The following is a 24,676-nucleotide window of genomic DNA, read 5'->3' as shown; positions in this document are numbered from 1 at the left end:
AAGACTGTGCCAGATTTTTTTTCATGTTATAACTCTACCGGAACAAATCTGCTCATGTCTGTTACTGTCTGGTAGGTCTTTAGGCAAACATGTTTCAAATAAAACCTTTTGCAAAATTTTTTTTTTTTTCCTTTTAGGTGAAATAGAGAAATCCAGGTTTATTGTCAAAACAAAAATTCAAAGACTGAAAGGATCTCTGATTTCTAATTGTTACCCTAATGGATGTGCACAAAGTAACACTGCGCTTCTCTGGATGTGATTTCTCTGCCTTTTTTTTTGTTGCGGGAGGCATACTTAGGTATTGATGTATAGCAAATGGTTCCTGCTTTTCTCCAATCAAGTCTGGTTATCTCTAACTTCGGTTATTAAAAACTCTTCACTTTTAAGCACTGAAGGAGTTAATCTAGGAAGGGTGGGTATGCCTCTTTCAGTGGGAGAGCTTTCAGCCGTCCTGTGTGGCAGCCTGGTTTTCAGTAGCTGTTCAGCCATTTCATTTTCCTTAGACCAGTTTGAAGGCACTTAGTGTATTGACCAATATAACCAAGTATTTGCCGGATTTTGTTTCACATTTTCATCCTCAATGCTGAGCTGACGTCCTAGCCTAGAATACTGCATACGTAGGCGTTTGGTTGATGTTCTATGGAAATGGTTACTAAGTTATATTGAGTCTCTGAGTTGGAGGCAGGTTTATTTTAATAATTGAAAAGAAATCTGATCACGGATCTCTGAACAGTCTACTAAACTTTGTTAGGTGGTTGATGTGGTTTAAGTTATACATTATATTGAGATACTGCGATTTGGAGAATTCAGGAAAGCAGAGCGTTTGGGTTGTTTCCTACCTGCTCAACACACACACACACACACACACACACACACACACAGAGCAGTACTTTAAACAATTTGTTGCCTTAACCCAGGGAAACAAATATGTGTGAAAAGGAATTTCTACTTTGACTGTAATAAGGACTCTGATGCTTAGTTTTGTGATAATAAGGTTTCTTTAGAGGTTTTAGTTTCAGCAACCTGACTAATTAGCCACTTTTCATAAGCTATGACTTCATCATATCAAGGTGGAAGTGAGGAGTTGGTAGTGGATGGGGAGGGTGAAGCAAAACAACCAGTTCACAAAGGATCTGTTCACCCTGGACCAAAACCCATCTCCTAAAACATTTGCGGGCTTGGAGCATTTGAATCTGCCAGCCTCCTGAACTAACTTTGTCCTCAGAGTTTGTATTTTGGAGTTTGCCCTCTCGTTTATGGGCAGGATGGACCAATTATTTCTTATGCTGTCGCTAGTGTTGAGAGGAGTTCATAAATCCACTCTGTCTTGCCCATCATTAAGCATTATTAGTGATTTTTGGAAACTACTTATAATTTTATTTTTGTTTTTTCATAGGGACTTAAGTCACAACAGATTGTCTTTCATCAAGGCAAGTTCCACGAGCCACCTTCACAGCCTTCGAGAAGTGTGAGTTCAGCTACTTTCTGCTTGCGGTTGGAATCAAATGTACCACCTATCACAGTATTTAATTGTAAAGAACGTTTGGGTTACAGGGAATTATTTAAAACTTTTAACTTGGAAGGGATCTTTAAATAATGTTATAAAGTTTTCACCTCTGTGGATTACAGATTGCATAATCTGCTTCTCTCTCTCTCTCTCTCTCTCTTTTGGCATTTATAGGAAACTGAACAACAATGAATTGGAGACCATTCCAAATCTAGGGCCAGTCTCAGCAAATATTACACTTCTCTCCTTGTAAGTGAACGTTAGGAGGGTTTTGAATGTATGTTTGCGGGGGCGGGGGGGGGCAGGAGGGGGCAGTTCCATATGGGCTAGAGTACAGATCTTACATGCAAAATAAGCTTCCTTTAAACTGGTTGACTTGTTTCCTAGCCTGTCTCTCTCTCTCTCTCTCTCTCTCTCTCTCTCTCTCTCCCCCTCCCCCTCGCGCGCGCTCCTAAATTTTAAGTATCATTGTAACAAGAACACTTAACACTATGCTGTTATTGCTGCTGTGGCCTTCAAGACTCAGAGAAGCCACCTTCACCCCATAGGGACATGTATTTAATTATGGTGACTAGGACTTAAATTCTGGTTATCACTCAATGGTCTACATGGGATCTGTGGATCCGGTATTACATAATTCCTAGTGGAGAACGATCGGAGTTATTTGGGGAGGAGAAATGGAGTCGGTAACGAAGCACTGAGGTATCCTCTTTTATCCTCTTTTAAGTGTGGCGCCTGCAGTGGAAATCAAGGTCCAGAAACATCAAATCAAAATATCGACTTGATACAGTTAAAATTCAATAGGTCATTGAAGTTAGAAATATCATTGCATGTTATTTTGCAGTTCTGAGTTTTCAGATAAGAGTAAAATTGTGTTAAGTTTTGTGTATTATTAGGGCAGATCACATGTTTATATTCATGCAGTGGAGATGTTTTGGAATAATGTTAACTTTTGGCCTTTAAAGACAGCATTTAGAATGAGCATGGTTTGATTTCTAAAATTAAATAGTCTACCACCTTAATCTTGAGTAATTTAAAAATATATTTAAGCCACTGAAGTTTAAAATGTTTTCCTCCTTCAAACAACTTAAGAAAAAAAGCACCATTGTTAGTTGTATCTGGGAAAGGTGTTAGGAGGGTTGAAATTGTACAGTAAATTTCAGGAAATCTGTTCAATTAATTACAGTGATCACTACCCGATTGCTTACATCTGGTGGTTTATAGAGGTTTGTTTTTACTGAGGGCCCAGGTCAGCTAAGTCACGGGTACAGCCCCTGTGTCTGCTTTCCTCTGTCTGAATGAGAACTAAGTGACATTTGATACTGATGGGGTTTTTCCAAAGATCAGAAACAGAAAGGAATAAAAGAAAAAGCAGTTGGTATTTGACAAATAAACACTGAATTTAAAAAAGGTTTTTATGCTAGCATTAATACCTGTTTTGGCTTTCCCAATTGCTTAAAATTTTGGAGTCTGAATGGAATACTGCTTTTGATATCCTTAACATCTTTAGCTATTCTCATTTGACCACTGGGGCCTATTTAAATCCCAGGGAATGCCACTTCCTTGCCCTGCTGTCCTTGCCCTGTGTATTGGCAGATACTGTCAGCATGTTCAGGGGGTCTTGAGGGTCACTGCATGATTCATGGCTGAGAGGGTCTGCAGTAGAGTTTGGGAATCTGGGTGGGATGAGGAAAACAATCTTCTCTTTGGCATGGTATAGAGGTGAAAGTGCAAGAACTTGTAAGGAAATTAGAAAGTTTGATGAGAAGTAAATAACCTAGTGATTTTTACACTTTAAAGCTGTAGTTTGTAATTAGAAAACTAGAAACCTTCAACATCTGAACTCTTCTCCATATTTTTGTTTGTGTTTCACTTTAGTGAGTGCTGAATAAACTTTACTGAACTCGAATAATCTCACTTTCTTCCCCTTAATTTGTCGTAGTACATCTAACCAGGGATTGCTTTGTTCCTCTTATATAATGATAGATCCTATTTATTGCCTAGATCACATAGACTCTCCAAAGAGTAATTTATGTCACGGGCCTGCTAATTCCATGTGCATAGTAAACATTGTTTTTATATCTGTGAAATATCTTGAAAAATTTACTTCTCTGGCTGTTCTCTTCTGTAAATGTTTTGTTTCTTCTGTAGGCTTCTTTGGATTTCGTAATACATAGTCGTTGTTTCTAAAGCACTGTTAATTTCCATCTTGCGTAGGGTAGACTGTTTTTGTTTATATAGAAGCACTTGAAAATAACCAGAGCCAAAAGTCAGTACTTAAATACATTTCTGAAATTTCAAAAAAAAAAAAAAAGTTAAACCACATAACATGGCTCAGATTAGAAATTTGCTATAGCACCACAATTAAATCCCATATCTTTCCAAGTAGTTCCCAAGACTATCTGACTTCTGTCAAGATTTCTTTCTTATACCATTGCTGCTCTGTGCGGTGAGGGCCTCTGCCAGCTGGACGGCCTGGATGCAGGGAAGACTGTACCTGGTAAGACCTTCCTCTTCTCTCAGCTGCAGGAGCCAACAACTAATATTGGGTCAGTTGTCACCCATGGCCAGAGATGAATTCACTTAGGGACCAGTTCTGATAATGTCAGGGAAGCCTGGTAGAATGCCAGCATCTTGGAATGAAGGTTGGATTAGCATTCAACTTCCCCATTAACAAAGCTCATCTCTGACCATGGGAATTTTCAGGAGGTAAAAGACCTGAATAGACTTGCTTTCCTTTGAATCCCACACAGCAGTAGCTCAGAAGTCAGCTGGCACGCTGTGGGCAAAACATGGTTTGTGTTTTGTGTTTATTTTTCTTAATTTCCTAGCCACACATGGCAGGATGGTATATTTTAAGGGAAGAAGTGGAATAATTTTTGGAATGAGCATATCTTATACTAAAACCGTTGACCTGGCATAAGCGAGTTGATTTTACCAGATGTGATAGTTCTGGCTTCTTGTATGTTGCACGAGCTGCCCAACTTTGGACATTTTTGAAACCTGTAACCTGAGTTAGGGCAGGTTTGAATCCATAAGTTATGTAACATTACTGTTGAACAAGAGGCCTTATTGGTCATAAAATAGAGCTAGTTGGGTCTTGTCTTGACACTGATCGTTTATATGGTATCGTCCAACATGCAGGTGCTTTGCCTGGTATCTTAGACTTGAAAAGGTTTACATGAAGGAATGTCAAAGGGAGACCTAGATTACTGGTGAAAATGTAGATTTCCTGACCCCATCCCTAGAGATTCTGAATTAATGTGTTTGGGTGGGGCCCAAGTAAATCCATTTTAACACATCTACTTGAGATTCTGATCAGATATTACATACATATTTCTGAATTACTGAAGAGGCCAAGTTGTCATAACCAGATAAGCCTTTTTTCATTATTATCTCGAAGGTAGAGCATTTCTCCCAAGTCCATCCTTTTCTTCATAACCTGTCATTTTTTCAGAGATGACAGTGTCATCCTTCTAGAGAGGTTATTACAAATACTGATCACTTTTGCCGGTGGGACCCCAACAGGTGTGCGCCACCGCCATTGAAGTGACTTAAAGCAGAGTGAGGTGATTAGTTTTGCTATTGGAAAACGTCATTCTGGCTTTAGTGTGGAGAATGGCCTGGCAGTGGCAGGAGGGGGCTTAGAGGGGCCAGATAATGAGGAAGCCACCACAGTAGACCTGATGCGATGGTGGCCCTGTTGTCCCATAGCGCCGCTTCCGTCGAGTCAGTAGAACAGTGATTAAAAGCAAAGCTCAGGTTGGATGGCTTGCCATTAATAGCTGGCTCTTCTCTTTGGTAGTTTGTGCCCTTGGGCAAGGTACAGTCTGTCTGTGCTTCCTACTCTATAAAACGAGAATAATAAAAGCATACACCTCATCAGGTTGTGGTGAGGATTGGGAGAGAGAATGTAGTGAAACCTGCCTGGCATAAGCTGAGTGGTCAGTGGACACGAGCCACAGGCATGGGGATGACGGTCATTCATTCAACGAAAATTTATCAAAGAAACAAACAGTGCCAGGTTCTGTTTAGAGTGCTGGGGACACCACAATGAACAAAGCAGACAAAAAACTCCCTCTTACTGTGAAGCTTCTGTCCATGTGAGGGGTGAGAGAAAAATAAGTAAACAAACTTTAAAAGAAAAGGTAACTTCAGTTCTTGATAATGGCTGTGAAGGAAAAGAAAGGAGGGCGAAGGGATGGAGAGCTCGGTCGGCTGCCCTTTAGGATGGTCAGGAAGGCTGCTTTTTGAAGACTTACCAAATCCTGCTATGTGTTCGGTGCTATTCTAAGGCCAAAGTTCAACAGTGAACAAAACAGACAGAAATCCCTGCCTTCGTGGGGCTGACCTTCTCATGGAAGGAAAAAGACAGAGAGTAAAATAAATAAGAGATGGGACTTCTCCGGTGGTCTAGTGGTTAAGAATCCGCCTTCCAATGCAGGGGACACAGGTTTGATCCCTGGTCGGGGAACTAAGATCCCACATGCCGCGGGGCAGCTAAGCCCGTGTGCCTCAACTGTAGGAGCCCGCGTGCCGCAAACTACAGAGCCCACGCGCCGCAAACTACAGAGGCCACTGACTCTGGAGCCCGTGCGCCACAACTAGAGAGAAGCCTGTGCACTGTAGTGAAGATCCCGCGTGCCGCAACTGGGCTTCCCTGGTGGTGCAGTGGTTGAGAGTCCGCCTGCCGATGCAGGGGACACGGGTTCGTGCCCCGGTCCGGGAAGATCCCACATGCCGTGGAGCCGCTGGGCCTGTGAGCCGTGGCCGCTGAGCCTGCGCGTCCGGAGCCTGTGCTCCTCAATGGGAGAGGCCACAAAAGTGAGAGGCCTGCATACCGCAAAAAAAAAAAAAATCCCGCATGCCGCAACTAAAGACCTGACACAGCACCCCCCCCCCAAAAAAAGAGAGAGATGTGATCAGAAGGAACTAAGTGCTAGGGAGAGAGGAGTTATAGGAGTATGTGTGGTGGAAGAGGGGGAGCAGTTTACAGTTTTAAATGGGGCTGAGGGGAGGGGCCCACTGGGAATGTGACACTTGAGTTAAGGTCTGCAGGTGAGGGAGGGAGTCATGAGGAGCATCCTGGGGGTGGGGGTCATCTCCGTAAGCCTCCCCTGCCCTGTCCAGGCCCATCTTGCCTTGTATATCCAGCTGCTACATGGCCATGAGATGACCCTGTTCATATTTTTCTCCCCTGACTATGAGACCTCTGGGGCTGACTCTTGTTTTCCCTAGTACTTAATGCAGGTTATATGGCATACAATCGGTGCTTAATTCGTATATGAATTGAATTAAGGAATACTTATGGAACAACCACATGCATTTAACATGATTCAGACAGATCTCCTCCTAGAGACTTAGTCTATAGAAGAGGCTAAAAATGTACAGTGGAGAAAATGCCTACCTGTGTCTTAACCTGTGTTCAGCTGTGCATGCTTGGCAAGAAACAAAATAAAAAACTATAGCAACAGCAATGCTAATAATTAAAAGAAAGAAAGGAAGAACACAAGAGAAGTAATTTAAGTAGCAGAAGGATTTAGCTCACCATTCTGCCCAGCGAGCGCATGCCCTGGAGTGTGTGTGAAGTGAAAGTATGCAGGAAATAAAAGCCCCCTTTCCCATTTGCCTTTTGAAGTGTGTATATCTCAGACGACTGAGGATGACTGGTCTTCAGAGATAGATATATTTCCTAGCCCCTGTGCCCAATGTGCATGGGAACTACTTCATCAGGTCCTGAACTAAAAATTCAAAATACAAAACAACGACAACAACAAAACAGGAAATTGATCTGTCCTAACACCAAAGGAAAAGCTGGCCCTACAGGAATCATTGAGAGAGAGAGAGAGAACATATGTGTGCATAAAAAACCTTTGCTGGTGTTTTAAGGGTTTTTCAGGGGTGTGTCAATGATAGATGATCTTCCCCCCTCCACGGGCTTTAGAACCTGAGTCTGCCTGAGACGTGGCCCCATCACATCATGTGTCCTCCTGCATGGGAGAGGCTTTGGGGATGAGAGTCCTGCCTTCCATCAGAGGTCTGATCTGATTTATATGCTATGGAGAACAATCCTGGGTAGTAGGGAGTCTTAGCAATTCCTGTAGCATGAACAGTAGTCATTGTAGAATTTGGAGAAGGGTGGTGACCTTTCTTTCTTCAGTTTTGGAACTCCTACAAGCGCAGTACCTGTGGTTCTCCCATGGCATGTGTCATACCTCTCACTCCAGGGTTGGACTCGTGTCTTACTGAGCTCTCTGTCACCTCAGGAGCCCAGTCCAGTCTCTGGCACATAAGAGGTTCTCATTAAATATCTGAGCAGATGAGAGATTTCGGGCCCTTGTGCGGAAGTAGAGAGACCTGAGCTGGAAATGGGGCCCCCCAGGTTTTTGTCTTGTTTCACGCTAATGACCTGTCTGACCTCAGGCAGAGCTAATGAACTCTGCTTTGTTTATCTGTAGGAACAGTGTAAGATGTCTGCCCGTCTATCTCATATGGTTCCGGTGAAGGATCAAATGGCATATTGTACATGAAAGGGCTCCGGATGGCGTGAGCGACCACAGCTGCTGCTGATACAGTTGCAGTGGGCTGGGGGAAGGCACAGAGACTGGGGCGGGGGGGGGGGGGGGGCGCGCACAGTGGATTCTCAAACAGGAGGGTCACCGGAGGAGGGCAGGATTTAGAAACATTATCCTGGTAGCAATAGATGAGGGAGGGAGGAAGAACTTGGCATTTGGGGTGAGTTATCAGGAAAACTTTTGCTCTCTTCAAATAGTTCCAAAAAAATCAGTGAGCACCCAATTATAATTACTAAATGAACACCGTTTCTAACCTGAGGGTTTATATAACTATAAGGTGGATCTGGAGCTGCTTAAAGTGCCCCCAGAACACCACCTACTATGTGCTGAGTGCTGGAGAACAAAGAAAAATAGCACCCGGCCTCTGCCTCCCAGGGGCTTTGAATGAATGTAATGGGCAGACAGACAATAAAGAATAAAGAGATACTCCAAGGAGGAGATGCCCTGGTTAATAGAAGCAGAGGAGGGCTGTCCTTTCAATGTATGTAGAGTGAGAGGGTGAGTGAGGCCTAGACTGGGAAGGAGACTTGGTTACACTGACAGGGATCAGCTTCGGTGTTTTACAGGTTTTGGGGGAGTACTTGACTTTTTTTTTAAGCAGAGGAATGAAATAACTACATTTCAATTAAGCACCAAATCTGCTTCTCTCCTTTTTCTCAAGTAGTCATTAAACAGTGCTCATATTCAAAGTCAAGTGTCATAGACCACTCAGTAATGCGACTTTGATAATTAACAGTTATGCCTTGCCGAATACCTGTTATCCATCCACCTTTAGAACTGTTCTCTGCTCTGAGCCTTGCTGTATGTTAGGGCCACACCTCCTTTTCCCACAAAAGGAAATTGACCATTGCGTGGGAGTCACGTGAGCGTGGGCTTCTGTATGCTGAAAGGAGTAGAGTTGCACTAATGACTAGAAGTCAGATCTGCAGTGTTCTGTTAACTGTGTACTGAACCCGGCACCATGTCAAGTGGGAATTCCATCCAGAAGCATGCATTCTCATTACAGTCCCCAAATCAGACTAATGAAAAATCAGTTTGGGAGACTGAAGAGGCTATTGCCTGGTTGCTTGGCACAGAATTTATTTAAATGATTCACCAAATTCTGCTTATAACTTTGAAAATGCATTGTTATTTTAATAGCTCACAGCTCAGAAATAAAGCTGCATGTGGGAAAGGCAAGCATTTTTATATGTTCTCAAGTGATGGTATAGCTAAGTAATTTTATAACCGGGAGGTAAAGCTCAAAGGTAAAAACAAACGTTTTTTTTTTGAACCAAAGCCTATATAAGTCAGTATTTGAAAAGCAGTCACCAGTGTATCATGTCAATTAAGGAAATTAGGGAGACACTTCACTCAAAATGAGAACTTCAGTTTCTGGGGAATCAGGGTTCTGATGAAGTGGACACAAACTGTATCCCATCTTTACCCACATGTGGGTGTAGACGAGCCCAAGGAATTTGACCACCTTAACTGAAAAATTCATCCCCAACTGTGTGCTCTACAGATGAGGATAAATGGACTAGTGTCTTCATATGTGAAGGACATTGCATTCAAGGGCCACCACCTTCACCAGTACAAGCAAGCCAGACATTACTGTGTTTAATAGCAGTAAGCTCATGAAGCCCATGTCTTACAGAACAAACACATAAACACCTTAATATGATAAGTTGTAATCTTTTATTGGATTTTAAAATGTGTGTATGTGATTTGCACATAAGAGAGCTCACTGTACACAGAGCCGTATGTGTAATACTCTCTAAGTTTACCTTCACATTTAATCATAAACTGGTCCCCAAAATACACATTTGCTAGGTTTTTGTATTCTCAAGTTACAGTGGCTGTATTTGAAACATAAATTTGTGATCGTGTCATGGCTCTTTAAACCCTTCAAGAATTTCCCATTGCTCTTAGATCAGGAGCAAAAATCCTTCTCAAGATAGACAATTCTCTGCGTGACCTGAGTCCTCTTTTCCTGTTAGCCTTCTCTAGAATCATTCCTCATTCCTAGGAATGTGCCAGCTTGTTCCTGCCTCAAGTCCCTTTGCCTAGAAACACTCACCCTCCCCCAGCTTTTGCTAAGTTAGACTTACACATTTTCATATCTCATTTATTTACAGTGTCTATGTTGTTACCATAAATGCAATCCCATTTTCAGTTGTATATTTGTGATTCTTTAATGTCCACTCCCACCACCAGAATGAAACGTTATAAAAGCTGAGATCATGTCTGTTTTTGTCCCCGTTGTAACTCTGTCATGTAACTCAGCGCCTGGCGTATGGTGGCCACTCAGTCCATGTTTGCTAAATGAATGACTGAGTCAGTTTCCCAGTCCAAATTAATACGTAGTTAATTGCAGAGGAGACTAGTCAGTTAACCTTTTTGTTCCTGCCTCTCTGTACACACTTAAAATTATTTTCATTAATAAAACTTTGTTCCAAGGTGGCAACATTCTTAGATTTGACTTGGTGACCCAATTGGGCACCTTTCTTCAATGATGGCTCTTAGAGCCCATAAAATTGACCCACAGTCCCTCGAACTTGACCTTCCAGTATAACTTGCCACAAGAACTCCTGTTTTACCAGTGTTTATCCTGAACCTACAGCCTTTTCTCATCCTTTCCCTCAACTTCACGTTAGCCTTTTGTTGGCTGCTTTGAAGTATCAAATACAGCTCCTGCCAGAGACTCCTCTCTGCTTGTGAGGCTTGTGCTTCCAAGACCAGACAAAACAATAACGTTCTAGCAGTTGCTTTTCATGACTGGGAGGCAAGATTCAACATGTGTCTCTGTCCTGGCCTAGTTACTTTTCCTCCTTCTCTCCCTTCTTTTACTGTCTGTGCTGTCCTCCGTAGCCTAGAGGTATGGGATCTAGTTGTTGGTTAGAGAGACCAGAACAATGAAACAGGGCTCTAACCAGCACCTCCCCTTCTCTGTCTGGCTGCAAGTTGCTTAAGTACTAAATTCAAAACATGAAAGAAAAGACAGTTATAAATATTAGCACGTCCTTTCTAGCACTTAAAGTCACTGGCCTGGCTGTCTCCCTTCCTCTCCAGAAAGCCTTAGCTGGTAGATAGAGCAGTCTCTAGATTGAGGCTGAAGGCAGCATGAAATATTAAGGTAATATTCACTGCAAGTACCGTTCAGCACAGGATAAACATGGTATACATTCTGGGACTGTCAGTTTTACAATGCACAAACCATTTTAAATTTTTTATAACAAAACGAACATACGGAGTTAGAATCAAAACGAGCATAATTATTTTTGAAGAAAATAAGATGCTTTTGTACTTCATCACCAATGGCCATGTCATCCTGCATAAGGATGGCCTGGGAACAGAGGGCAGTACTCTTTAAAGACGAATGCATGTTTACAGAGTCAGGACACTCATCAGTTCATCGTATAAATCCCTCTTTCCTCTTATTCTCCTCCTCCTGTCAGTCTTGCTTTCACTTCCTCACCTCTGTCCTCATACAAGTATCAAGAAAAGGGTGAAGGGAATTAGAAATGGTTTACTGTATTATATAACTGGTCAGAACCCATGTCATGTTGGTTTTGATTGTCTGCATGCAATCCTTGTAACTTTGAGTTGGAAGAGACATTTCTCACTGAACAGAGCTCTCTGGAAGAGAGGTTATGCAACCTCCCCTTGAGCCCTTCCGGGGACAAAAGCTCACTCCTGGGTGAGGAGCTGTTCCATTTGGAATAGTTCGAATTGCTGGGACTCTTTATTTGTTAAGCTGGGCTCTGCCTTTCTGTAGTTTCTGCCTATTGTCCTAGGTCTGTGCACCGGGGAGAACAACTTCAGTCTATTTTCCGCATCGTAACATAATACTGACAAGTCTTAACCTGTAAGGTCTTCTTAAAGCTTTCTCTTCTCCTGGCTCAAGTTCCAGTTCCCATTTTCTATACGATGTGGGGTCTAGACCAGTGCGGTCCAGTAGAGCTTTCTGCGATAATGGAAATGTGTGCAGTCCGCTGAGGTAGCCGCTGGACACATGGGGATTGAACACGTGAAATGTGGCTGGTGTGATGGAGGAATTAAATTTTAAATTTCATTTAAATTTAAAGAACCACATGTGGCCGGTGGCTGTTATGCTGGGCAGTGCAGGTCTAGACTCTGAAAGTCCTCCTGTCACACTCGTCCTTTAGCATGACACTAACCTCCAGTGCCCAGAGCAAGATATTGAGATGGGGTCTAATGCAGAACATGGTGGACTGTGTCTCTTGACCAGAATATGGGATGTTAATGAAGCATAACATGATGTTAGCTTTTTAAGGACCGTGTTGTGTTATTGGCACATAACCAAGTTGCGGTCAGCCGAGGTCCCCAAGTCTATTCTCGCACGAATTGCTTCCAAATAGGCCTTTTTAAATGATTGATTAAAAATTCAAAACACTGCCTTTCCCCAGCTTAATTTCTCTAGTTGCTTCTAGACCATCATTTTAGTATATTGAGGGGTTTGGGATCATAGCTAATGGATGAGTTGCACTTGATTATTCACATCTCTGTTCATATTCATACAAACGTTGACAGCACAAGGCCACAGGCAGCCTCAGTAGCAGACCACTTAGCATCTTCCCTAAAGGTCCATGCCAGTCTCTGAATAAAGACTAGGGATGCAAACTCACTTGTCTGTGTGATCATCACCACCGCATATTCTGTGTCTTATTCACAAGGACAAGTTAAGTACTTGGTGAGATCAGGACATTCTGTGTTTGTGATGTTCCTAGCCCATTGGTCTGTGGACCATATCAGAAAAATAACGTGACATTAATTTAGCCTGATGTGTTCATACAGGATTAATCCCCTGTATGAGAACTGTTTATTAATTTGAGGTTCAGAATAATGATGCCATGTTTTCTGGTTCATAGTGTCATCTTAAGGTAAAATTTGCATAGGCTAATTTTTTGTTAGACTAAGTTGAATGATGTTTCAATTTAAAAAATTACAATAACTTGTGAGGGAAGGTTTTTAGAGAAAAACTGGTCTTATTCACTGATCAGATTCCCATTAAAGACGTCCTATAAGGCATGGTGGACTGAGCACATTTGTTTCACTCTGCTCCATCCTGGAACCTCCTTAAAAATGAAAATAAAGGACTAAAGTGCACACAGACAGGAGCAAAGAGCAAACAGGAGAGGAGACAGTTCAAATGAAAGATTTCATTAAAATCTTTCAGTCCTGCACACAAGTTGTAAATGATTTAGAGAGAGTGGAGTGAATCCCAAAAGAAGCAAACACTTTTTTGCTGCAGAAGCTCAGGATGCTTCAGGAATTCAAAGTCGGTAAAGATAGGGATGCAGAGTAGGACTGAAAATGGGGCATTGGTGAAAACTCTTTTATAAGAAGCAGACCTCCAGGTTCCCCCTCCAAAACTTAAGGCCCAGTGACCAACCCTCCCTCGATGGAGGCAGAAAACTAGAAGTTTACTCTCTAGAGAGTTGAAACGAAGTCTCTGGAATTTGGGGCACAGGCCCAGCTGGGCAAGGGGTGGGGATTGAGGGCAGCATCTTCTGCAGTCAGGGAAATTAAGTCTGATCTGAATATGAGGATGACAGTCCTCCCCTCAGCTTACGTTCCTGTTCACCTTCCCAGACACGAGCAGTCAAGCTTATCCCCACCAGCCTGGAGGTTGGAGGATCTGAGCGATTAGACAGATGCATGTGGGTCCATCATGAAACAGACCACCTGTGGTGAGACTCACCAGTCAGCAAGTCCTTACCTCACAGCCCTCAGCAAGCTTTCCGGGGCCGCTTTTTACTAAATATGAGTGGATAGCCAGTGATCACTGTCTCTTGAAAGGGCTTGTAAGAATAAAGTCAGAGTCCGAAATACATACGAAGAGGGAACCAGAGACAATGGAAGGAGAAGGGAACTTCAAAACAACTTAATATCTCCAGAGAGAAGAGAGATGTTATATCCACAAAATAAGAAAAGAGTAGTAAATAATAATAATAAAAGGAATATTTCAGGAAATAAGAAAGGGACCCTTAAAAGTTAAGAATATAATAACAGGGACTTCCCTGGTGGCGCAGTGGTTAAGAATCCGCCTGATGGTGCAAGGGACGGGTTTGAGCCCTGTGCCGCGGAAGATCAAACCTCTCAATATACTGAAATGATGGTCTAGAAGCAACTAGAGAAATTAAGCTGGGGAAAGGCAGTGTTTTGAATTTTTAATCAATCATTTAAAAAGGACCATTTGGAAGCAATTCGTGCGAGAATGACAATAGACTTGGGGATCTCAGCTGACCGCAACTTGGTATGTGCCAATAACACAACACGGTCCTTAAAAAGCTAACATCATGTTATGCTTCATTAACATCCCATATTCTGGTCAAGAGACACAGTCCACCATGTTCTGCATTAGACCCCATCGCAATATCTTGCTCTGGGAAGAACACGTGCCGCGGAACAACTAAGCCCGTGCACCACAACTACTGAGCCCGCACGCCTAGAGCCCGTGCTTCACAACAAGAGAAGCGACTGCAATGAGAAGCCTGCGCACCACAATGAAGAGTAGCCCAGCCCCCGCTCGCTGCAACTAGAGAATAACCCGCGCGCAGCAACAAAGACCCAACACAGCCAAAACAACCATAACAAAATATATATATATATATATATATATATATTTTTATAACAGACACTTTAAAAAGGTAATAGAAGTGTTGGAAGACAGTTGAAAAGCTCTCAGAAAGAAGAACCAAAAGATAAAAAGATGGAAAACTGGAGAGGAAAAAATAAGAAAATGAGAGGATCAACTTGGAAATCTAATTGGAATTCCATGAAGAGACATCTGTGGAACTAGAAAAGAGGAAATTATCAAAGAGGCAGAATAATTTCCCAGAGCCACGGAACACACATCTCTAGGTTGAAAGACCCTACTGAGTGCCAGCAAATGGAAAAAAAAAAAAAAAAACCTACAGTGAGGGACATTACTGTGCTCTTTAGAACATCAGGGTTAAAGAGAAGCTCTGAGAGGAGGAAAGATCAAATACAAAGCAGGTCACCTGTAAGGATAAATAGTGGTTCTCCCCTCCCCAGTGTGAGCCTCACAGCATCAGCAGCAGCTGGGAACTTGGTAGAAATGCAGATTCTCAGGTTACACCCAGGCCTACCGAAACGGAAACCCCGAGTGTGGGGCTCAACAATCTGTGCTCCAAGAAGCCCCCCACTCCCAGTTCTGGTGCCTGTTGCAATTTAAGAAACACTGGAGTTGAGAAGCAGAATGGCCTCTGGCTCCTCAAACTTACATCCTTGAGTGTTGTGATAGGGTAAAACAGTCTTCAAAACCCAAAGGAACATGGTTTCTAATCTCAGCTCAGTACACGCCCAACTGTCAATCCCATAAAGACATTTCCAAGTATGAAAAAAAAAAACAACGTACCTCTACAGATGGTTTCTTAGAAAGCTCATGGAGGATATGCCCCAGGAAAATGAGGTAGTAAACCAAGGAAGACTGGGCAGCCAGGAATTGGGACTCCCCTAGGAAAGAAATCCCCCAAAAGTGAGGCCAGGATCTGTAAGAGGCTGCAGTTTTATATGATGATTATGTGAAGCCTCTGTAGCAAATCTGGTCATTTGCTGAATTGTCATCCAAATCCACAACTCCTTAGAGCTGGAAGAGGACATTTCCTTCCATTTCCTCCCATTGACAGTGAGAAAATCAAGGTTTACAAAGTATGGTAGATCAAGACATACAACTGGGAACAGACTCAAAATCTACTTGCTGGGGAGCTGTGGTATGAACTGCTGCTTCAAAGAGATCCTACTTGTGACAGGTTGATTGATGAATGGAATCCCAGTTTTATGTTTACTTTTTCTGGCTGGCAGCTGTGGTGGTCATACCACTTTCTGATGGATGTATGCATCTTGAACCACAGTTGAGGTACATCCTCATGGGCCAATCTAAAGCTTGATCTAGAGTTTCAAGACTAATTAAGACTATTTGGTCACTTCAGCATCTTGAATCCATTCACTTAATCCTGAGTTTTGGGAACCAAATATGAATCAGAGATTTTCTTCAATCACAAGTAAATCACAAACTTATGGGGAGACTCAAACTCACAGCTTAACCATAGCAGTGGTTTGACCTGTGAAAATGGCTGTGGAAGACCCTGCCTCAAAAGAGAGGTAGGGAAAATTTTTTTAATTTTACTAAATAAAAGTAGAGTTAATTTTTACTATATATACTTCAATTATTTCAGATTAAAATAATGGTTGAGTAAGTGTCTTGTTTAGGATCCTGTTGTCTTCTAGGACCTGCCCTTAAATTTCTGTTTACATAAAAGGACTAAATAGAATTTATATTTGGGGATCAAAAAAGGTTTTTTATGTGGTGTAAATGAGTTTCCAACTTATAGTTCTTCTTTCAAGCTTACATGTATTATAATTGGCACATAACTAGGGCCCTGATTATTGAAGGATCTCTGTATTTTAAAACATTGTGGGCAACTTTATCATGTTCACAATCCAAAAGATAATTATATTTTATGTTGACCTGACTTTTAGCAGAAAGAACGGATTCTTTGCTCCTACGGTGGCTCCTTTGCTGCTCAATATCTCTGCTTCTTCATCAAGAATCTTTCTCCTTGCAAAAGCTTCCTCAATTGGCTTTATCCTTAGATGCCACAGGACCAGTGGACCAGTCTAAACATGTGTTCTTTTAATGAAACTTCTTAATTATCTTTTTAGAAAAAAAAAAAAAGATGAGCAGAGACAGTTTATTTTTATCTGCATGGAAGAGGTTCTTTGCTTGCTAAGTCTCTCTGCTAAAAGAAGCCTAATATTATAGGGTGTTAGTTATTCCAGCCAAGGTAGTTTTCAAGGAAGCTTTTTTTTGGTGGGGAGGGGGTGTTGGGAGGGGAGAGGAGTTATTGTTGGAAATATAAGTGATCTTTAATATGTTTGCAAATTTCGTGTTTTCTTTAACAGCTTGTAATACCTTTATAAATGGTGTTAAACCAGTTGCTTACAAGTTACATATAGCAATCAGTATTTCCTTGGGGCCAGGCCAACTGTCCCAGTCAGTATGGTTAACGTGCTTGCTCTATGGTTGTGTACAGTGACCACGGATTCAGCAATTTTTTGGCTGCAGTAACTGAATTGGATTTCAGGGATGTGGTCAGGGTAATGCATTCTAAGAAAGGGGGGCATTGCAACATGTTAAAAAAAATGGTTTCAGATTAAATTTCACTGCACATACCCTCTCTAAAAGGAAAATGCCACACGTGCATACCTTCTCTAAATAGCCAAGTTTGCACGTCTTTACACATCAAGCTGCAAAGCCTTCAGCTGCCTTTATGTTGTGCAGTAGGTAGGAGACACCTGAAACTATTGACAGATATTTCTTATGCACCAAGAAGCTACACTTTAATTGGTTTCAGGAATTCCAGTGTGAAAAAACCTGATATTCTGGTTCCTCACAAAGAATATTCCACTCTGGGACTCTCTTCTCTGACTCCAGAAATAAGCTCATACCATTTATATCCACTTAGGTGTGCATAAAGTTCTTTTGAGACGCTCATGCTTTCTGGAGATCACCGTGAGTCAAAAAGAACCAATCGTCATCGTACCAAGTGGTCAATAACCTCATAGATTGTATTTTACTGTTATTAATCTAGTCCGGGTTTACATTAATTGCAGGTGTTCCGACTATCAGAACAAATGCACACATTTCTTATATATAAGAATAACACATTTGTCCATGTTCCTAGTGATTACAGACATGAGAATGCCAGAACTGGGCTATTCTGGTCAGTCACATCTCACACCTGAGCAAAAGGGGACCCCCTGCTTTAGGGGGCCTCTCGTACAAGCAGACAGAACACAGGGGTAGTGAGGAGTGTGGATGGGAACTCCAGTAGTGCTGAACTGGGTCCCAGTGTCCAGAGGCTGCAGAGCTGGAAACCTGAGCCTGTATGTCAGGGGAGGGGGAAAGCACGGCCTGTGCCCTGGAAACCAGAGGAAGAACGGTGCTTCGCCCCCAAAACGGGTGTCCAGGCAGACGGTCGCCATTGCCCCTCCATCCCTCCTCTGTCCTCTGTACTTCCTCTTGCCTGTCCCCTACCCAGTCTTTCAACCCACTGCTGCCAGAGAAGTCTTTTCAAAATGCACATCGAATATTGTCACCCCGCCGTTCGAAATCCTCTGTCCTCCTCCCTCTACTTGATCTTGAGACAAAGGCCAAATGCCTAACATGGTTTACAGGGTCCCACTTGACCTACTCTCTTCTCCCAGCACCTCACTCGTCAACTTCCTCTTTCTCCCGTTTCCACTCATTTCCTCAAGGGAAAGAAGCCTTGTCCTGGTCTCACTTGCTTCTGCCTGGAACTCTAGACTCCTCCTTGCCACGGGAAGTTTTGCTGATGCCCACACCCCTCCCATCACTTTTTAGGAGACTGTCCTTTCTTCTTCCACTTATCCCTCTGGTGTCCACTCCCTTTTGCCTGCCTGTTCTCCCCCACTAGAATTTCAGTGCTGTGAGGTCAGGGACCATATCCGTCGTGTTCGTTGTCAGATCTTCAGGACTCTCAGAGCAAATATCATCATGTAAATATCATAAGTTGGGTTTGCTTCTGCTTAAAGGTATTTGGCAAAGGCTGAAAGATGAAATTAGCAACGAAGTGAAACCATGATTGTTGGGCCTGAGAAGCTGAGGCTGACATACCTGGGCCTCCTGTTATTTCCATGGCCTCTGAGAACCCTGAGGGAACCATCTGCATTCCAGCTGACCAGGCCCCCAAGTCTGTGTTTGTCTATAAGGGACTGGTTATACTTGACCTCAGCAGTGATTTGACCGTGGAACGCCTTGTACTATCAACAAACATAGATGACCAAAATATTCGTGGTTGTTAAGATGGATTTGCACAAGGCTGAAACGCCTTCCTATGCTCAGAGTACAGATTTTTGAACAATGGAAAGATGACATTTCCACATTAACTTAAGTAATGGAAAAAGATAGTTTGTTTTGTTTTGTTTTTTGTTGAAGCATTGCACATTTCCTGCCAAAACTATTAATCAACTGCAGTGCTTTAATATGTTCATCAATGTTGGCATTTATCCATATTTGGAGAAAAATTGAAGCTGGAGTTGAATTGAATCTTTGGCTCCTAGAAGTGGTTACTTGTGACCCACTCTATTATGAAGTATGTTTATTTTGAGGGTTTTAGGTGATTAAAAAGATTTTTTAATCTGGTTTTTAAGGTAGTTGTCTTTTTTTTAAACCCTTCTTGTTTGACATAAAGGAAGTTTTTTTTTCTTTTATTTTAAACTCGTACCTATTAGGTGGTTATTTGCCAGTTAGTCTGAGAGCTAGTATGAAACTGGTATTTGGATTTAATTCAGTTCCATTAGAACAGAGTTAAAATTTTGTGATACAGGGACCATTATCCTGGCAGTTGTAAGGGATTTTTGTGCTAGGAAGCAGTGCTGACAAAGACGCACTGTACAGGCTCCGTTTATAACTGAGCACTTTCACACTGCAATTTAGGAGGTGTGCAGCTCAGGAAATGGCTGGCTTTGGCTGGAGCGTACTTGAACTGCAAGGAAAATTTTATTCGTCACTCAAGTAATTGGCAGTTTTAATACCTTGTTCATAATTACCTTATAAACAAACGAAAACACAAACCAAAGATTGTATGGCCTGTTATCTAACTTGTAGCCTTATTTGAGCAACGTGATAGACACCTGTGGGTCTCCCTCTCCCTCCCACCAGAAACCAGTTTGCTCCATTTATTGCGAAAACCTATGGCTGTTTCTCCTTGTTGTTAAATGTAAGCGTAGCTGTACTAGCTAGCCCCAGACAACCTGGGGACCAAAACCAGATGCAGAATTTGATGGGCGGCAGTGGCTGCGGACCAGAGGGAGAGGGAAGGAGATGAGAGGGGGGTGTTTCAGGGTTACTCTGCTGTTTGGGGGGGGGGGGGCTTCCTGGTAATGCAAACATTTGGGTTGTGTTTTTAAGAGAACATTTTTGTCCCCTAAAGTGTGGTTTCCTTTAACCCACACACCCTGACCCTGAGGCCCTGTGGCTTGTCTCTTGGACTGAATCCATCTCCAGGATGTAGAAATTGACTAATTGTCTCACTTGCATTACCCTGTACCTCACAGCTAGATCAAGGGGTTTACACACTGAGGAATCCAGATGTGGGAAATGGTCAGAATCAGAGGTCATGGCTGACTTGACTCTAAACAGAATCTGTAAGACTTCATGGGAATCTGAGGGGCTTGATAGTTGTGACTTGTACATGGGACTGCTAACCGCGCCCCCCCCCCCTGCTTTTTTTAACCTTACTATTATCACAGAGTTCAGCTGTTAGGGTATACATCACCCCTGCCTGTTACCTTATATAGGATTACTTTAAAAATGGGGTTAGATTTTTGGATGACTTGGGTCAAAAAAGACGACTCCCCGACAGTCCTTAGAAGTAACACAGGGAAGATTTTTCACGATATTTTGAGAAGTTTTGTTAGTTCATTGTTATTTAAATAGATTTAAAATGTACAACCTGGTTTCTCCACTTACTGGGGAGAGCAGCACCTGGCATTTGCACACATTCAGGAAGCTGGTCTTCTACCCTGTTGGCTGCCAAACATATGCAAACTCTTGGTGACCCTCTTTTCCTCCTGAGGTGCAAGCACAGACTGGGGGGACCCCAGTTTCCAGGGCATCCTTAGTGTTGGCACGATGAGGGCTCAGTGAGCTGGTGTGGATTCCCACAGCAGTTTGGAACCAGTAGCTCAGCATTTTTGCAAGGGTGGGAAGTGGCGAGACTTTCTGGAGGTGCATCTTCACCTCCAGAAAGTAAGAACTTAATTGCCAAAATTAAGTTGTTTGAATGTTGGAAACTGTGTTCTATGAAACAGCCTTCAGGGATTGCTTTGGGACCAATAGGGACTTACTCTGTGAGGTGGCCTGGGGGGAGTACTTGGACTTGTTAGGTTAAAAGCTCTAGTTTCCTAATTTCAACAGCAGAGAAATGTTATTATGATTAAATGGCATGATATATGAAGAATGCGTAGCATAGGGCTTGGCATCCAATGCCGTCAGCGTTATTAGATTCCATATACATTCCAAGACGGGGATAGATCTATAGCCCTGCTTTAAAGGAGCTCACAGTATGGCAGAAAAGACCAACAGCGTAAAAAGTGCTGTGTCACACACAGCAGAGGATCTTGTGAAAACACGTAAGAGGTGCTCCTAACTCAGGAACCTTCCGTGACGGTGAGAGGCCTGAGAGTTACAATAATGCAGAAGAACTTAATGAACTCAAAACGCTATACTAATGCAGTTATTGGTAAGAAAGATACACATATGAAATCTCTTTCTAAGTTTTCCCCTTAAGTGAGGGTTTACCTAAAAATGGCAGCACGTGACTTATATGACATACAGAGTTCTACTTAGAGCCCTCCGTTGTTTCATTGTTCCTTGAGCTGTAAAGCGAAGACCCTGGACTCTGCCATCATCCCAGCCCTTCTCCCTTGACATGTCATTTTTCCCCTGCCTAATGTCTAAAAAGTCCAAGCTACCTGGTCTAATATGACAGTTAAGATGGCTTGCGCATCATTTTGGTTCCTGTTTTCTAGCAAGATTGTTGTTGAATGCTGAATCTCCCCCTTGGAAACTGTTGTATTGATGACCTTCTAAAAGCTTTGCCTTGGCCTCTTTTTGTTTTATTTTGTTTATCTTTTCTCCTTTGTGGTCTAGTGCTCACCAGTAGAGCTTTCCACGATAGTGCGGATGTTCTGTATGTGTACTGGCCCATTTGACAGATACCAGGCACCTATTCAGGATCTGACATGTGGATACTATGACTAAGGAACGGAACTTTAACATTTAATTTTAATTTAAATGTAAAGAGCCACATGTGACTACAATGTTGGACATCATGGTCTGGGGTTTAAGATAGTTAATGTCAAACTTTTAAAAAATCTAATTGCTCCCAGAGGTTATTTAGACTGGTGTGCTCTTATTTTTATAATAGTCAAAGCCTTGGAGCATATCCACTGGTTTTGAAGACGATGGCAATGCATTGAAACTTGCTATTTCCAAAGAAAAAGAGATTTCTCTAGGATGGCTTTTAAAAAGCCCAATCTGATGAGTATCTTAAGTTCATTGACACCCGTAGTGTGTGTGCTTTCCAAGGGAAAAATTAGAAATGCATTAGGACTCAAGAAGAAAGAATAGGGAACTAACACACCAGTGCCTGGAATATGCCAACTTGGTGCTAGTCATTTCATATCCCATTTCATGAAATGATGAGGAAGAAAGACTGTTAACAAAATAAGAGAAAGAAAAATCAGTTTAAGTGCATCGCATTTAGATAACCACAGCTGTTAAACGCACCCAGATTTATATCGGAAAGCTTTTCAAAATTCTAAAATTATGATTTACTATCTAATGCAACATTAAAGTGACTGAAGAGTTGCTGTTTAACTTTTTAACGTGCTGTGTAGAACAATCAGTTTTCCAAATTTCTGAAGAACGAGTTAGAAATAGAACATATTTTTCACCTTTCAGATTGTTGTACCATTAACCCTGTTATCTGTGCTATTCTTTAAATCCAGAGCTGGAAACAAGATTGTGGAAATATTACCTGAACATCTGAGACGGTTTCAGTCCCTCGAAACTTTGGACCTGAGTGGCAATAATATTTCAGAGCTTAAAACTGCACTTCCACCCCTACAACTCAAATATCTGTAAGTCAAGTTGTTTTTAACAGTTTTCACCCGTGATGAAAATATTGTGCTATATTAAAAAAGGAAACAACTTTAAGATAGGAACCAGAACGCTGACCATTTCTTACTGCTGATGGATCAAAAATGTCACTTCTTACTGACTGGTAATTTTCTGTAAGCCCGAATAACCAGTCTTCATTTTCTTCTTACACTACTGGATTACAAAAATTGAGACATCCTTTGACTGTTATAGAAAAGCCAAGTGATTCTGTAAAAAAATAATCAAAATTAAACCCCCAGTGTATTTCATTAATAAATGAATTTCACAAAAATTGGGTAATGTTTGTTATCTTCAAATATTTTAGTCACTTTTTCCCCCAGAGATATGTGTGAATCATAGTCGATATTTGCCTGCAAGGGCGTAAAGAGTTAATTATTTTAAGTGTCCATTGTTACAGTGATGGGTAGGTTCTCTGGAGAGTCTTTCATATACAGAGAATACATGCACTTTAACTTCCCAAAGAACCAGAAAGAGAAGCTCATCTTCAGACTTTCAACAGGTATATCAACAGCAACCGAGTGACATCCATGGAACCTGGGTATTTTGACAGTCTGGCCAACACACTCCTGGTGCTGAAGCTGAACAGGAACCGAATCTCAGCTCTCCCACCCAAGATGTTTAGACTGCCTCAACTGCAACACCTGTAAGTAAAATGTCCTCTTAGATTCTGTTTCCTCACCTCCTCTAAACCCTTGGCACCTCCCCCCTAAAATCCACAATGTGGCAGAAGGAGTTTAGAAGCAAGGATGTAGCCACCTTTCCTCTGAGAGCTGGAGTTGTAGAACCACTGAATCAGAAAGAGCCCTAAAAGTCACCCGGGGGCTTCCCTGGTGGCGCAGTGGTTGAGAGTCTGCCTGCCGATGCAGGGGACGCGGGTTCGTGCCCCAGTCTGGGAAGATCCCACATGCTGCGGAGCAGCTGGGCCCGTGAGCCATGGCCACTGGGCCTGCGCGTCCGGAGCCTGTGCTCCGCAATGGGAGAGGCCACAACAGTGAGAGGCCCACGTACCGAAAAGAAAAAAAAAAAAGTCACCCGGTACAGGCTTCTGCCTGACAAGGCAAGTTGGATTGTTCCTGAAAGAGTGAGCAGTGTAATCATTGAACAACCTCCATACAAAGCCATCATGATGGCACTGAAGACATCATGGTGACTCTCCACAGCTGTGGATCGTGAGAACCGTACCAATGACTGCAGGGCCCCTCATAGCTTAAGGAGCTGTAAAGCGCTGTCTCCTTAATAACGGTGGAATAATCTGTGAACAGGCTCCTGCAGTATAGTGGTTTTCAGCCTTGGCTGCACATTACAGATACTTGGGGAGCTTTTCAAAATCCCAGTGCCCAGGCCACACCCTAGACCAATTACATTAGAACCTCTGGGGTAAGATCCAGGCTTCAGTAATTTTTTAAAACTCCCCAGGTGATTCCAGGGTGCAACCAAGGTTGAGAATGACTGCCTGAAAGAGGAAGCATTCAACACAGTACAAATTGTGACACAGAGGAGTCAACTTTTGTAAGCAGTTGAACAGGATAAACTTGACGGCCCTGCTCCTGAATAGACCTTGTGTTCTAATGTAATATTCAGTACTCCATTCTGGATACTTTAAAGACCAATATTAATGTGTTTACTTCCATCCTGAATGGACAACAGCTTAGAAATTGAAGTGCAATCTGGTGTCAGAATTTGATGATCGCAAAAATACATCACATGTTTCGGAAGGAAATTTACTCACTGCTAGTAAATCAAAATTCTTCTCAATAAAAATGCTTAGAAATTTAAAGCATTCTATGTAATTTAACACAGGCTGGTTTAACTATATTGCAGTAATGTCACATTTTATTACTGCTTCCAGAGTTTGTC

The 24,676-nt window shown here is 42.3% G+C and overlaps 1 protein-coding gene across 2 annotated transcripts in view; it reads left to right on the top strand.

Annotated features, from left to right (window-relative positions):
• Positions 1-24,676, top strand: part of LRIG3 (leucine rich repeats and immunoglobulin like domains 3) — a 46,825-nt gene that overhangs the window by 4,781 nt on the left and 17,368 nt on the right. The window contains exons 2-5 of one of the 2 annotated variants that reach the window (XM_060025124.1): positions 1,397-1,468; positions 1,682-1,756; positions 22,648-22,779; positions 23,319-23,462. In XM_060025124.1, coding sequence (XP_059881107.1) covers positions 1,397-1,468; positions 1,682-1,756; positions 22,648-22,779; positions 23,319-23,462 — 423 coding nt within the window. Of the gene's footprint in view, positions 1-1,396; positions 1,469-1,681; positions 1,757-3,900; positions 4,008-22,647; positions 22,780-23,318; positions 23,463-24,676 lie in introns of those variants that run through there. The other variant, XM_060025125.1, reaches the window with a different exon arrangement.

This window comes from Delphinus delphis, chromosome 11 (genome assembly GCF_949987515.2).
Source record: "Delphinus delphis chromosome 11, mDelDel1.2, whole genome shotgun sequence".
Classification (NCBI taxonomy): domain Eukaryota; kingdom Metazoa; phylum Chordata; class Mammalia; order Artiodactyla; family Delphinidae; genus Delphinus; species Delphinus delphis.
Note: the sequence above shows the minus strand (reverse complement) of the source record. Positions and strands in the feature narration are given on the sequence as shown.